Below are 13999 nucleotides of genomic sequence, written 5' to 3' on the forward strand. Positions count from 1 at the left end.
AAAAAAAAAAAAAAAAAAAAAAAAAAAAGACCCAACCTGCTGCTGCCTTCAAGAGACCCATCTCACATGTAATGACACTCAGAGGCTCAAAGTAAAGGGATGAAGAAAGATCTATCATGCAAATAGAAAACCAGATGAGAGGGTGCTATTGTTTTATCTGATAAAACAGTTTGTAACCTAATGACAGTTAAAAAAAAAAAAAAGGGCATTATATAATGATAAAGGGTTAAATTCAACCAGAAGATCTAACCATCCTCCCAACATCAGAGCACCCAGATTTATAAGACAAGTACTACTAGACTTAAGAAAAGAGATAGCCATACAATAATTGTGAGGGACTTCAACACCCCACTGACAGACAGAACATTGAGCCAGAAAATAAAGAAATTCTAGACTAAATTGGACAGTTGACCAAAGGGACCTGATAGACATCTTCAGAATACTCCACCCAGTGACCACTGAATATACATTTTTCTCATCTGCACATGGAACATTCTCTAAGATTAACAACATGCTTTGCCACAATGAAAGTCTTAATAAATTAAAAAAATCAAAATCATATCAAGCATCTTCTCAGACCACAGTGGAATGCAATTAGAAATCAATACGAACAGGAACCCTCAAAACCACACAAATACGTGAAAACTAAGCAACTTGCTCCTTAATGACTTTTAGGTAAACAAATTAAGGAAGCAATAAAAAAATCTTTGAAACAAATGAAAATAAAGATACTTTTTAAGTGGGCTTTATTCCTGGGATGCAAGGATGGTTCAACATATACAAATCAATAAATGTGATTCATCACATACACAGAATTAAAACCAAAAGCCATATGATCATCTCAATGGCTGCAGAAAAAGCATTTGACAAAATCCAACATTTTTTATGATAAAAACCCTCAACAAACTAGGCATCAAGGAATATACCCCAAAATAATAAGAGCTGTCTATGACAAACCTGCAGCAAACATCATACTGAATGGGCAAAAGTTGGAAGCACCCCCTCTAAGAACTGAAACAAGACAAAGATATTCACTTTCACCACTGCTATTCAACATGGTACTAGAAGTCCTAGCCAGAGCAATCAGGCACAAACGAGAAATAAAAGATGTACGAGGCCGGGCGCAGTGGCTCACGCCTGTAATCCCAGCACTTTGGGAGGCCGAGGTGGGCGGATCACAAGGTCAAGAGATCGAGACCAACCTGCCTAACATGGTGAAACCCCATCTCTACTAAAAATACAAAAAAAGAAAAAAAAAAGTTAGCTGGGCGTGGTGGCGGGCACCTGTAGTCCCAGCTACTCTGGAGGCTGAGGCAGGAGAATGGCGTGAATCCGGGAGGTGGAGCTTGCAGTGAGCCGAGATTGCGCCACTGCACTCTAGCCTGGGCAACACAGCGAGACTCCATCTCAAAAAAATAAATAAATGAATAAAAATAAAAATAAACAACGGAGAAGGACATCCCATTCAATAAATGGTGCTGGGAAAACTGGCTAGCCATGTGCAGAAAAATGAAGAAACTCAAAGAAAACCTAGGAAAAATTCTTCTGACCATGGGCCTAGGCAAAGAATTTATGACTAAGACCACAAAAGCAAATGCAAGAAAAACAGACATGGACAATTGGGACTTAAACTCAAGAGCTTCTGCATAGCAAAAGAAGCAATTAACAGAGTAAAGACAACCTACAGAATAGGAGAAAATATTTGCAACTATGCGTCCAATAAAGGACTAATATCGGCCAGGTGCTTTGACTCACGCCTGTAATCACTTTGGGAGGCTGAGGCGGGTGGATCACTTGAAGTCAGGAGTTTGAGACCAGCCTACCCAACATAGTGAAGCCCCATCTCTACTAAAAATACAAAAATGAGCCAGGCGTGGTGGTGGGTGCCTGTAATCCCAGCTGCTTGGGAGGCTGAGACAGGAGACTCGCTTAAACCTGGAAGGTGGACATTGTAGTGTGCCGAGATAGTGTTCACTGCACTCCAACCTGGATGACAGAGCAAGATTCTGTTTTAAAAAAAGGACTAATATCCAGAATCTGTAAGGAACTTAAATCAATAAGAAAAAAATAAAACAGCCCCATTAAAAAGTGGGCAGTCTTGCTTCAGGATCTATGCTTATAACCCCTGTGCTAGGAGAATGTCTTAGCAGACATGCAGCTACTAGGAGCATAAATACTAGCCAGCATAGAGGAGAATATCCTGTTTAATCAGATTTCTTTCATTCATTCATTTCCCAAAAGTGGATTGAGTCCTCCTGCCCACCAGGCCCTGCAGTTACAGTAGTGAATAAGACAGACAACCCCTGACCTCAAGGAGCTGATGTTCCTGATAAACAAATGAGCATATAATATGTCAGTGTTAAAAAATTCTAAGGAAGAAAAGAAGTAGCCAAACGGGAATTAGGGAGTAAGGGGGTGGTTTATTCTTTGCTGTTTCAAACATGGCAGTTAGGGAGGGCTTCACTGAGGAAGTTACGCTGAGCAGAGACCCACCTGAAGGAGGGGAGGGAACAAGCTGTGTGGCTATCTGGAAAAACTTCCCACCAAGCTCATGCAAAGACCTCGAGGCAGGACTTGTCTGGCGAGTTGGAGGAACAGTGAGGAGGACGGTGTGGCTAGAACAGAATGAGGAAGGGGGAGAGAGGGTGGAGAAGAGAGGAGGAAGGGGAAGGGGCTAGGCTTGCAGGGCCTTGTGGGCCTCAGGAGGACTGGGGCTTTTACCTGGAGGGAGATGGGAGCCATGGCGGGCTGCGGACAGAGGAGGAATGGGACCTGACTCAGGTGCTGACAGGCGTCCTCTGGTGGCTGTAGAGAGGATAGATGGGGGTAAGGGTGGGAGTTGGGTGGGAGGCGGGTAACAGGATAGGGTGAAAGCAACCACACAGATCCAGGGGAGCGATGATGGAGACTGGACCAAAAATAATTTTTCTCTATCATGCATCATACGGTTGAGTCCAAGGGCTTCTGTAATGTCTGAACTTTTAATTTTTACTCCAACGATTTATTGCCAAACTTGAAGCCTGCTTTCCTTGTCGTTATAGCAAAATATATTTATGCATCAAATTTTACAGGAAGCCAAGTTTTAATTTACATATAGACCTTCATCCTGGGCCCACGATGTTGCTCAAACAGACAGTATGGGAGGCTAAAAACCATAGTTGTAGAAAAATCAGAAAACTTCTGAGAGACCTTGAGCTAAGATTCAGGAGGAGGAAAGGAGTTCTGCAAGAAGGAGACAGTGTTGGCAAAAGATTTGGATTCATGTTAAAATGAGAAATTCAGAAAAGATTTCCAAGGTGTGGATCTAGGATTGGGAGCTCCAGACCCAGGGGGATGATCCTAGCCCCACACCTTGCTATACAGCACTAGCTGAGACAGTGTGTTAAGGAAGTGGAGGCTGACCTTTGCAATCTTCCATTGCTGACCTTCCATGGGCGAGGCCCTCTGCCAGAATTGGGCACTCTACTCTCCCCATTTTACAGATGGGCAAACTGACACACAGTTTGATGATGTCATATGACCAATGGCACACCAGCGTATACTGTTACTTACAAGTAGCAAAGCCAGGATTCCAACACTGAGGTTGTCAGACACCAGTGTGTGCTGGCAACAATTACCCTAGGCTGAGGGGGGGCAGGGAAGCATTTATAAGGTAGAAATGTTTCATTTAAAAACCAGCAGGCTAGGCATGGTGGCATGCACCTGTAGACCCAGCTACTTGGTAGGCTGAGTCAGAAGGATCACTTGAGCCTGTGAGTCTGAAGCTTAAGTGCACGATGATTGTGCCTCTGAGTAGTCACTGCACTCCAGCCTGGGCAACATGGCAAGATCCCATCTGTAAAAACAATTTAAAAATAGACCAGGTGCAGTGGCTCATGCCTGTAATCCCAACACTTTGGGAGGCCGAGGCAGGCAGATGACTTCAGGTCAGGAGTTTGAGACCAGCCTGATCAACATGGTGAAACTCCATCTCTACCCAAAATACAAAAAATTAGTTGGGTGTGGCGGCACTGGCTTGTAGTCCCAGATACTCAGGAGGCTGAGGTGTGAGAATTGCTTGAACCCAGGAGACAGGGGTTGCAGTGAGTGGAGTGCCACTGCACTCCAGCCTGGGGAACAGAGCCAGACTCAGTCTCAAAAATAAATAAATAAATAAAAACAAACACACACACACATACACAAACACAACTGAAAAATAAAGTAGGCTGGGCATGGTGGCTCATGCCTGTAATCCCAGCACTTTGGGAGGCCGAGGCAGTGGATCACCTGAGGTCAGGAGTTCAAGACCAGCCTGGCCAACTTGGTGAAACTCTGTCTCTACTAAATATACAAAAATTAGCTGGGCGTGGTGGTGGGTGCCTGTAATCCCAGCTACTTGGGAGGCTGAGGCAGGAAAATCACTTGAATGCAGGCAGAGGTTGCCGTGAGCTGAGATTGCGCAACTACACTGCAGCCTGGGTGACAGAGCAAGACTCCATCTCAAACACACACACACACACACACACACACACACACCTTTCCTGACTTACACAGAGGAATCATCCTTGTCTGTTGGGTGCATACCCTGCCAGACATTTTTCTGCTTTTGACATGGCCAGCATTCCTTGATCTGAATTCCTGCACTCTGCTGCCCCCTAGTGAAGCAACTACACTACTCTCTAAGCCCCAGTGGAGAAGGAGCCACTGCGTGCTAGACCCTGGAATGCCACCCTGCCCCTGGAAGCCAACAGGAGAAACAGCCCAAAGGCCACCACTCCAGAGCAAAGGGACTTTGGCGTACGTTGTCATGACTGAGCATCACTCCCTTGGGCATGCCTGTGGTCCCGGAAGTGTAGATGAGCACTGCGCATTGATTCGCCTTCTGGCTCTTGATGACCTGCTCCAGTTGGGTGTCAGCAATGCTTCCGCCAAGTTCCATGAAATCATCCCACTGTGGACAGAAAAGACAAACGGAGGATGAGAAGGCAGTCAGGAGTCCTCTTCCCCAGCCAGATCTCGTCCTATCAGCTTTTCCTAAAGAATGATCCTCAGCAGTGGAAGGGCTTAGGATGTGCCAGTCCTGACACCTCTTACGAAAGTCCCAAGATATTTGCTTCCAGTTCTGCCACTTCCTCGCAGTGTCACCAAGCCACTTAAGCTCCCTGTGCTTCAGTTTCCTCATTTGTAAAATGGAAATGATGTCAGGACGCAACTCCTTGGGCTGTTCTAAGCAGTAAGAGAGTTAATATATGCAAAGTGCTCAGAACAGTAGTTGGCAGGTGGTAAGTGCTCTATGGAGTTAGGTATTATTTGTTCGCTGCCTTCCCAAATTCCGCTACCCACCCCAACTTCTTAGTCACCAATTGGATGGGGCTGACTTCACCCACAGATCCAGAAGTCAACCCTAATTGGTTCAAACTATTCTATCAGCCTGGGTTATGGTGATTGGGTCAAGTCTGGACATGTGACCTCAAGTGGTCCAATCACAGTGAAGACGAAGACTTGACCTGGGAATTCTCAGACACAGGCTGTGGATGTGAATGACTCAAAATGTAGCTCTAGGAGCTGCTGAACCCTCTCAGGACTATGTGAGAAAGCAAGGCTGGAGTGGAGCTAAGAAATAGAAAAAGGAAAATAGAGCCTGGGCACATTCTTTGAGCCCCTGGTTCCAGCCATGCCTGAAATCCACACCCTGAACTATAGTTGTGTGGGCCAACAAATTATCTTTTTTTTTTTTTTTTTTGGCTTAAGCCATTTGGGGTCAGACTTTTGTCACTTAAGACCAAAGGCATCCTTATTGATAATTGATACATTGCCTCATTCTGGCAGATGAAGAAGCTGACGCTCAGGGGTGGTAGATTACTTACCCATGTCAGATTACTTAAGGCAAGTGAAGAGAGGAGTTAGCATTCAAACCCAAGGTCTGACTCCAGAGCCTGTGCTCTTAACTATGACAGAATTCGGTGCCTCAAAGTGAACTCTTGGGTTGTATAGACTGAGCATCACATGGGATCTGCAGGAATTCTACCACTGAACCCCCAACAAGGCTCTGGATGAGGACGATGCGCTGACTTAAAGATGGAGGCCCCTCGGCCGGGCACGGTGGCTCACACCTATAATCCCGCACTTTGGGAGGATCACAAGTTCAGGAGTTCGAGAACAACCTGGCCAGCATGGTGAAACCCCGTCTGTACTAAAAATAAAAAAATTAGCTGGGCATGGTGGCAGGTGCCTGTAATCCCAGCTCCTTGGGTTGCTGAGGTAGGAGAATTGCTTGAACTGGGGAGGTGGAGGTTGCAGTGAGCCGAGATCACGCCACTGCACTCCAGCCTGGGCAACAGAGTGAGACTCCATCTCAAAAAAAAAAAAAAAAAAAATAGAGGCTCCTCCAAGTCCTCCACAAATGGCCAGTGTTGCCTGAAACCTGCCCAGGGTGATGCTGGCTTCGTCTGAGGCCTTTTGCCCAGATAATCTCTAACAGGGTAGGGTGAGGGTGAGAGGAAGAGCACACCCAAGCCCTCTGGGGGAACCGGTCCTTTCTCAGAGATGCCCCTAGGTCTCCCTACAAAGGGTGTTCCCTCAAAGGCTGATAGAAGACCCCCCCTTCAACAGCCACAGATGACTGGATTGGGATGGGCACCAGACCTATGCTGGTCCAATCCAATCCCCTCTCTTGGAGATCTGGGTGGGTCCTCAGTCTATTGGGCACACAGATGCCAAGCATCACAACTGGCACAGTTCATTGTCTTACTCTGCCATTTTTCTTCCCAAATGTCACAGTTGACTTTCTCAGTCTCATTCTTTTTTGGTCATTTCTGGGTCCTAAACTGAATCTTTTTTTTTTTTTTTTTTTTTTTTTTTTTTCCTTTTGAGACAGAGTCTTGCTCTGTCACCCAGGCTGGAGTGCAATGGCATGATCTCAGCTCAATGCAACCTCCACCTTCCAGGTTCAAGTGATCCTCTTGCCTCAGCCTCCCAAGCAGCTTGGACAGGCATGCACCACCATGCCTGACTTTTGTGTGTGTGTGTGTGTTTTATTTTATTTTATTTATTTGTTTGTTTTAGACAGAGTCTTGCTCTGTTGCCCAGGCTGGAGTGCAATGGCATGGTCTCAACTCACTGCAACCTCTGCCTCTTGGGATCCAGTGATTCTCCTCTCTCAGCCTCCTGAGTAGCTGAGACTACAGGTGCGTGCCATCACACCCAGCTACTTTTGTATTTTAGTAGAGGTTGGGTTTCACCATAGTGGTCAGGATGATCTCAAACTCCTGACCTCAGGTTATCCACCCGCCTTGGCCTCCCAAAGTGCTGAGATTACAGGATTATAGGCATGAGCCACTTTTTTTTTTTTTTTTTTTTTTTTTTTNGCATGATCTCAGCTCAATGCAACCTCCACCTTCCAGGTTCAAGTGATCCTCTTGCCTCAGCCTCCCAAGCAGCTTGGACAGGCATGCACCACCATGCCTGACTTTTGTGTGTGTGTGTGTGTTTTATTTTATTTTATTTATTTGTTTGTTTTTAGACAGAGTCTTGCTCTGTTGCCCAGGCTGGAGTGCAATGGCATGGTCTCAACTCACTGCAACCTCTGCCTCTTGGGATCCAGTGATTCTCCTCTCTCAGCCTCCTGAGTAGCTGAGACTACAGGTGCGTGCCATCACACCCAGCTACTTTTTGTATTTTTAGTAGAGGTTGGGTTTCACCATAGTGGTCAGGATGATCTCAAACTCCTGACCTCAGGTTATCCACCCGCCTTGGCCTCCCAAAGTGCTGGGATTACAGGTGTGAGCCACTGTGCTTGGGCCATTATTAGTAGTATTTGTATTTTTAGTAGAGACAGGGTTTCTCCATGTTGGCCAGGCTGGTCTCGAACTCTTGACCTCAGGTTTTCCCCCCCCCTTGGCCCCCCAAAGGGTGGAGATTAAAGGTTTTTAGGCATTGGCCCCTTTTTTTTTTTTTTTTTTTTTTTTTTGAGATGGAGTCTCATTCTGTTGCCAGTTTGGAATGCAGTGGCACGATCTTGGCTCACTGCAACCTCCGCCTCTCAGCTTCAAGCGATTCCCCTGTCTCAGCTTCCTGAGCAGCTGGGACTACAGGCATGCACCACTATGGCTGGCTAATTTTTGTATCTTTATTAGAGATGGGGTTTCACCATGTTGGCCAGGATGGTCTCGATCTCCTGACCTCGGGATCTGCCCGTCTCATTCTCCCAAAGTGCTGGGATTACAGGTGTGAGCCACTGTGCTTGGGCCATTATTAGTAGTATTTGTATTTTTAGTAGAGACAGGGTTTCTCCATGTTGGCCAGGCTGGTCTCGAACTCTTGACCTCAGGTTATTTGTCCACCTCAGCCTCCCAATTACAGGCATGAGCTACTGTGCCCAGTCTAAACAGAATCTTAAAATGGTAGGTTCTACTCTCCCTTGCAGAGAAGTAGATGCCTTTCTATGTCGCTATCCCCTATAAATTGGCAGCTTCAACCAGGGGTGATAGTCCTCCACCACCGCCCACCCACCCACCACCAGGGACTATTAGGCAGTGTCTGGAGACACTTTTGGTTGTTTCCAGTGGGAGGTAGGGGATATATTCCTGGCATCCAGTGAGTGGAGGCCAGCGATGCAGCTCAGCATCCTACAGGGCATAGGACAGCTCCTTACAACACAGAATTACCTGCCCCAAATGTCAACAGCAAGGAGGTTGAGAAACCCTGCTATAAGTGTTATTGCTAACAAAGGAGTCTTTTAAGTTATCCAAGACTTAAGGCTGTTGCTGTACTGGTCAATTTGAACCTCTAAAAAGTTTGTAATTTTTTTTTTTTTTTTTTTGAGACAGAGTCTTCCTCTCGCCAGACTGGAGTACAGTGGCGCAATCTCCGCTCACTGCAACCTCCGCCTCCTGGGTTCAAGCGATTCTCCTGCCTCAAGGTCCTGAGTAGCTGGGACTACAGGCGTGTGCTACCACGCCCAGGTAATTTTTGTATTTTTCGTAGAGACAGGGTTTCACCATGTTAACCAGGATGGTCTTGATCTCCTGAAAAGTCTGTAATTCTAATTGGTTGTCTTAGTCATTGTTCTGGTGTTAATGTGGACATTTATGTTTTCTGAAAAGCATGAAAGCTGATGAGTTTTGGCTGGCCAGAAAGGTTCATTTCTCCCACTTGCATGGAGGGAAAATCAAAATAAACTCCATGACTTCCAGTTCCTTCTGATTGGAGCAATGGGTTTGAGAGCCTAATCTCATGGAAATTAGAAGGAATTTTTCATGGTCTCTCACAAGCCTCTTGCCCTGGTTTCTGTAAGATAACTCAATATATCCTTTAAAATAAAACAACAGCAGTGGCTCACACCTGTAATCCCAGCACTTTGGAAGGTGGATCACTTGAGGTCAGGAGTTCAAGACCAGCCTGGCCAACATGGAGAAACCACGTCTCTACTAAAAAAAAATACAAAAAATTAGCCAGGCATGGTGGTGGGTGCCCGTAATCCCAGCTACTCGGGAGGCTGAGGCAGGAGAATCACTTGAACCCAGGAGGTGGAGGTTGCCGTGAGCCAAGATTGCACCACTGCACTCCAGCCTGGGTGACAGAGTGAGACTCTGTCTCAAAAAAAAAAAGCAGGCCGGGAGCAGTGGCTCACGCCTGTAATTCCAGCACTTTGGGAGGCCGAGGCGGGCAGATCACAAGGTCAGGAGATCGAGACCATCCTGGCTAACACGGTGAAACCCCGTCTCTACTAAAAATACAAAAAATTAACCAGGCGTGGTGGTGGGCGCCTGTAGTCCCAGCTACTCGGGAGGCTGAGGCAGGAGAATCACTTGAACCCAGAAGGTGGAGGTTGCCATGAGCTGAGATTGCACCACGGCACTCCAGCCTGGGTGACAGAGTGAGACTCTGTCTCAAAAAAAAAAAAGCAAACTAAAAACAATAATAAAAGTCTTCTTTGGCTTAAGTGGATCTCTGTTGCTTGCAAGCAAACATTTTCTGGATCCAAAAGATGCTGCAGCAGAATATATTTTCCAAACATGATTGTGACAATATGTATAATGTCACACATTCTTTAGGCACTTTGCCTCTCCCTTAGTAAGCCGTGATGTCTATGTCCCCATCCCTTGATCCCTGGCAGATCTTTGGCTTGGCCTTGATGGGCAAATGATGACAGGAGCAATGTTATGTGACTTCCGAGACTAAGTCATAAAAGTGAGACAGCTTCCACCTGGCAGACATGCTCTCTCTCAAGATATTCTCTATAAAGATCTCAGCCACCAAGTAAGTCCAGCAATCTTTCTGTTGTTGTTTAGATGGAGTTTCACTCTGTCGCCCATGCTGGAGTGCAGTGGCGTGATCTCGGCTCACTGCAACCTCTGCCTCCTGGGTTCAAGCGATTCTCCTGCCTCGGCCTCCTGAGTAGCTGGGATTACAGGTGTGCGCCAACACGCCTGGCAATTTTTGTATTTTTAGTCAAGTCAGAGTTTCACCATGTTGGCCAGGCTGGTCTCAAACTCCTGACCTCGTGATCAACCGGCCTCGGCCTCCCAAAATGCTCGGATTACAGACATGAGCCACCATGCCCAGCCCCAGCAATCTTGAAGTGACCATGCTAGAGAGGCCATATGGAAAAACCATAAAGAGATGGAGAAAGATGCTGGCTGCACCCCAGCTACAGGTCTGGGACTAAGATGAAAACCAGAGTCCTTGCTTACAGCACAATACCCAAGGGGACGCAAAAAAAAACCTTGGTAATCAGGATCAATGATATTTTAGTTTAGCAAATTTGCTTATTTGTTTATTATTTTTTGAGATGAGGTCTTGCTGTGTTGCCCAGACTGATCTCGAACTCCTGGGCTCAAGTAATCCTCCCACCTCAGCCTCCTGAGTAGCTGGGATTACAGGCATGTGCCATCATGCCCAGCTTAAGATAAATAATATTTTAATGAACAGTATTTTAAAAGTAACTATTAAAGCAAAAAACATCCGTGATGAATACATATCAAAATTTTACGTAAAGACAGGCTGCGACAGAGCTGTTGGGTCCTAGCCATACTGGAGCTTGCAGCAAAAGGAAAAATTTAAATCCCTATATGCATATTTTTAAATGGTCGATGGTTTTAGTAAAAATATTATCAATGATTTTGTATCTGTTAAAGCCAGGAAAATAGTTATAATAAATTTTGGCTTGGGTATAAATAAAATATTTAAACTTAATGTTAGTTTTAACACATAATTTTCAACTTTTTAGTATATTGTTTATCTTAATGTTCTTGGGAAAAAAATAACAAAATGACTGATTTTTTTTTTAGCCACCAGTTTTGGCGGTGATTTGTTCAGCCCAGCAGTAATTAGTTGGAACAGATACTGTTCATTAATCAGTCTCTTCATGCCAGAAGGGAAAAATGTGTCCCAAAGGTCCCGCCTACTTCCTTTTACGAGGCCCCCACGCATTGCTCACCTCCCATTTCCCTTTGCAAAGGCCACACCCACTTCCCTTTGCAAAGCCCCACTTACTACATTTGGGAAGCCCCACCCACTTCCCTTTGCAAAGCCCCACCCACTACATTTACGAAGCCCCACCAACAGCCCTTTGCAAAGCCCCACCTACCACATTTGTGAGGCCCCATTGCATCTCTGCTTACCTCCCACTTTCTTTGAAAGGCCACACCCACTTCCCTTGTAAGGTCACACCCCCTCCCTCTGCTCACCTTTCACGTCCTTTGAAAGGTCACACCCACTTTCTTCACAAGGCCCCACCCACTTCCTTTCCTCACCATTCACTTCCTTTGAGAGTCCCCACCTACTTCCTTTGAGAGTTCCCACCCTTGCCGGGTCCCACCTCCTCCCTCTGCTCACCTTCCACTTCCTTAGGCCACGCCCACTTTTCTTGCAAGGCCCCGCCCTCCCCTTTCCCCAGTGCCCACCTCCCACACTTACGGAGTACAAGTTGTTGTTCTCCTTCATTGGCAGTCTGTACTGGATGATGGCTTTTAGGGGCTCCAGGCTGCTCTGTGGAATCTGAAAGAAAGTTCTCTGTGGGCTTCATGGCAACCCAGCCCTGGGAAAGACTAAAGCTGGGTTAGATGTCCTAAGCTCTCTCCAGCAACTCCAGCCTTTTTTTTTTTTTTTTTTTGAGACACAGTCTTGCTCTGTCACCCAGGCTGGAGTGCATTGGCGCAATCGCGGCTTACTGCAACCTCCGCCTCCCGGATTCAAGCCATTCTCTCATCTCAGCATCCCGAGTAGCTGGGATTACAGGCATGCACCGTCATACCCAGCTAATTTTTGTATTTTTAGTATAGTCGGGGTTTCACCATTTTGGCCAGGCTGGTCTCGAACACCTGACCTCAGGTGATCCACCTGCCTCAGCCTCCCAAAGGGCTCGGATTGCAGGTGTGAGTCACTGTGCCCGGCCTCTTTTCTTCCCCTGCCCACACTATAAAATGCTGCTATTGGTCTTGACTGACCCCAAATGACCTGGTTTCAGGACTCCTGGATTCTTTGTAGTCCATATCACTAGCTTCCAACAGTGTAGGTAGAGGATGACAGCAATCTACCTGAGACAACACATCTCTGACCGAATTATGCTACACAGAAACGTGGATCTTGGTTGATGAGCTAAAGGAAGTCCCTCCCACTCTCCCTTTTCCAGGACTTTGCACCTTGCAGCCCAGATTTAGCTAACCTTTTAGTTGGAGTCAGGCAACAAAAATCCTCCATGAAGTTGGCTGGAACCTGGACAAGTGCAGAGCCCTCTATCCATACCTAGCACGGTAAGGATCAGGCAACCTGCAAGATTCCTATACTCTGTTCATGCCAAAGAAAGGGGGAGGGGCCTCTCTATGATACTTCTAGCCAATCCAGTGAAAAAGTTCCTTGCAACATCCATTTTGCTAATTATAGCCATGCGTCTGGCAGGCATTGGAGAGAAGAGATGGCAGAAGCCCGTGTAGCAGCTGGACAAGTTTTCCAGAGAGAAGAAGAAACAGACATTCAAGGAGCCTGGGGCAGGCAACAGCTTGGGATGTCTGAGGGATATAAAAAGTCCAGGATGGCCAGAGTGGGGACCCAAGACAGTATGATAGGGGAGGGGGCATGAAAGAATGGTGAGGCCCAGATCAGCGGAGCCTTGGAGGCAAAGATGAGGAGTTTGGAGTTTATTTAACATCAACAGAAAACCGCAAGAGAATTGGAGGGTTTAAGCAGAGGAGGATCTGTGATTACTTCCCCAGATCAAAGATCTCCAAGTGGAGCTGGGCATCCAATTTGAAAGGAGCACGTCAGGAACCTGGTTTTGAATCTTCTAGACATAGCAACTGGAACAATAAATCCTCCACAGACTTCATTTTCAATGAAACTAGGAGTCAGAAATAATTCAGATATTTCTTTATTCACTTAAGGCTGGACCTCCTAGAATCAGGACAGAAATCCACAGCAGCCAGGTGGGTGTAGAGGGGAAGGTTGTGTATGTGGCATTTTCCAGTTATGGAAAACTCAAATTAAGCCAGCATTCCCAGATGGAAGAAGGATCCCACCCACCCACCAGCACCTACCCCATAGTGTGTTCTGCTAAGAAGAGGACAAACAGGTATGACATGAGTTTTGGGAACCACAGATGCATCACTTAAGAAAGTAATTTTATGAGCAGTGGTTCATGCCTGTAATCCCAGCACTTTGGGAGGCCAAGGCCATTGGATCACTTGAGGCCAGGAGTTCAAGAGCAGCCTGGCTAACATGGCAAAATCCCGTCTCTACAAACAAATGCAAAAATTAGCCAGGTGTGGTGGTGTGCACCTGTAGTCCCAGCTACTTGGGAGGCCCAGCTACTTGGGAGAGTCGCTTCAACCTGGGAGGTGGAGGTTGCAGTGAGCCAAGCTAAGATGACACCACTGTTCTCCAGCCTGGACAACATAGTGAGACTGTCTCAAAAAAGAAGAAGAAGAAGGAGAAGGAGAAGGAGGAGAAGGAGAAGAAAAAGAAAGAAGAAGAAGAAGAAAGAAGAAGAAGGAGAAGCAGGAGGAGGAGGAGGAGGAGGAAG

At 46.4% G+C, this 13999-nt stretch overlaps 1 protein-coding gene across 8 annotated transcripts in view; it reads right to left on the reverse strand.

Annotated features, from left to right (window-relative positions):
• ACSBG2 (acyl-CoA synthetase bubblegum family member 2) overlaps positions 1–13999 on the reverse strand; it is a 57834-nt gene that overhangs the window by 24106 nt on the left and 19729 nt on the right. For 4 of the 8 annotated variants that reach the window (XM_017867011.1, XM_017867017.1, XM_017867012.1 and 1 more), the window contains 3 exons: positions 11899–11979; positions 4781–4930; positions 2722–2805 (listed from right to left, as the gene is read on the reverse strand). In XM_017867011.1, coding sequence (XP_017722500.1) covers positions 2722–2805; positions 4781–4930; positions 11899–11979 — 315 coding nt within the window. The remainder of the gene's footprint in view (positions 1–2721; positions 2806–4780; positions 4931–11898; positions 11980–13999) is intronic. The other 4 variants (XM_017867018.1, XM_017867015.1, XM_017867016.1 and 1 more) reach the window with 1 other exon arrangement.

Source organism: Rhinopithecus bieti, unplaced genomic scaffold (assembly GCF_001698545.2).
Source record: "Rhinopithecus bieti isolate Rb0 unplaced genomic scaffold, ASM169854v2 scaffold_1853, whole genome shotgun sequence".
Lineage (NCBI taxonomy): Eukaryota > Metazoa > Chordata > Mammalia > Primates > Cercopithecidae > Rhinopithecus > Rhinopithecus bieti.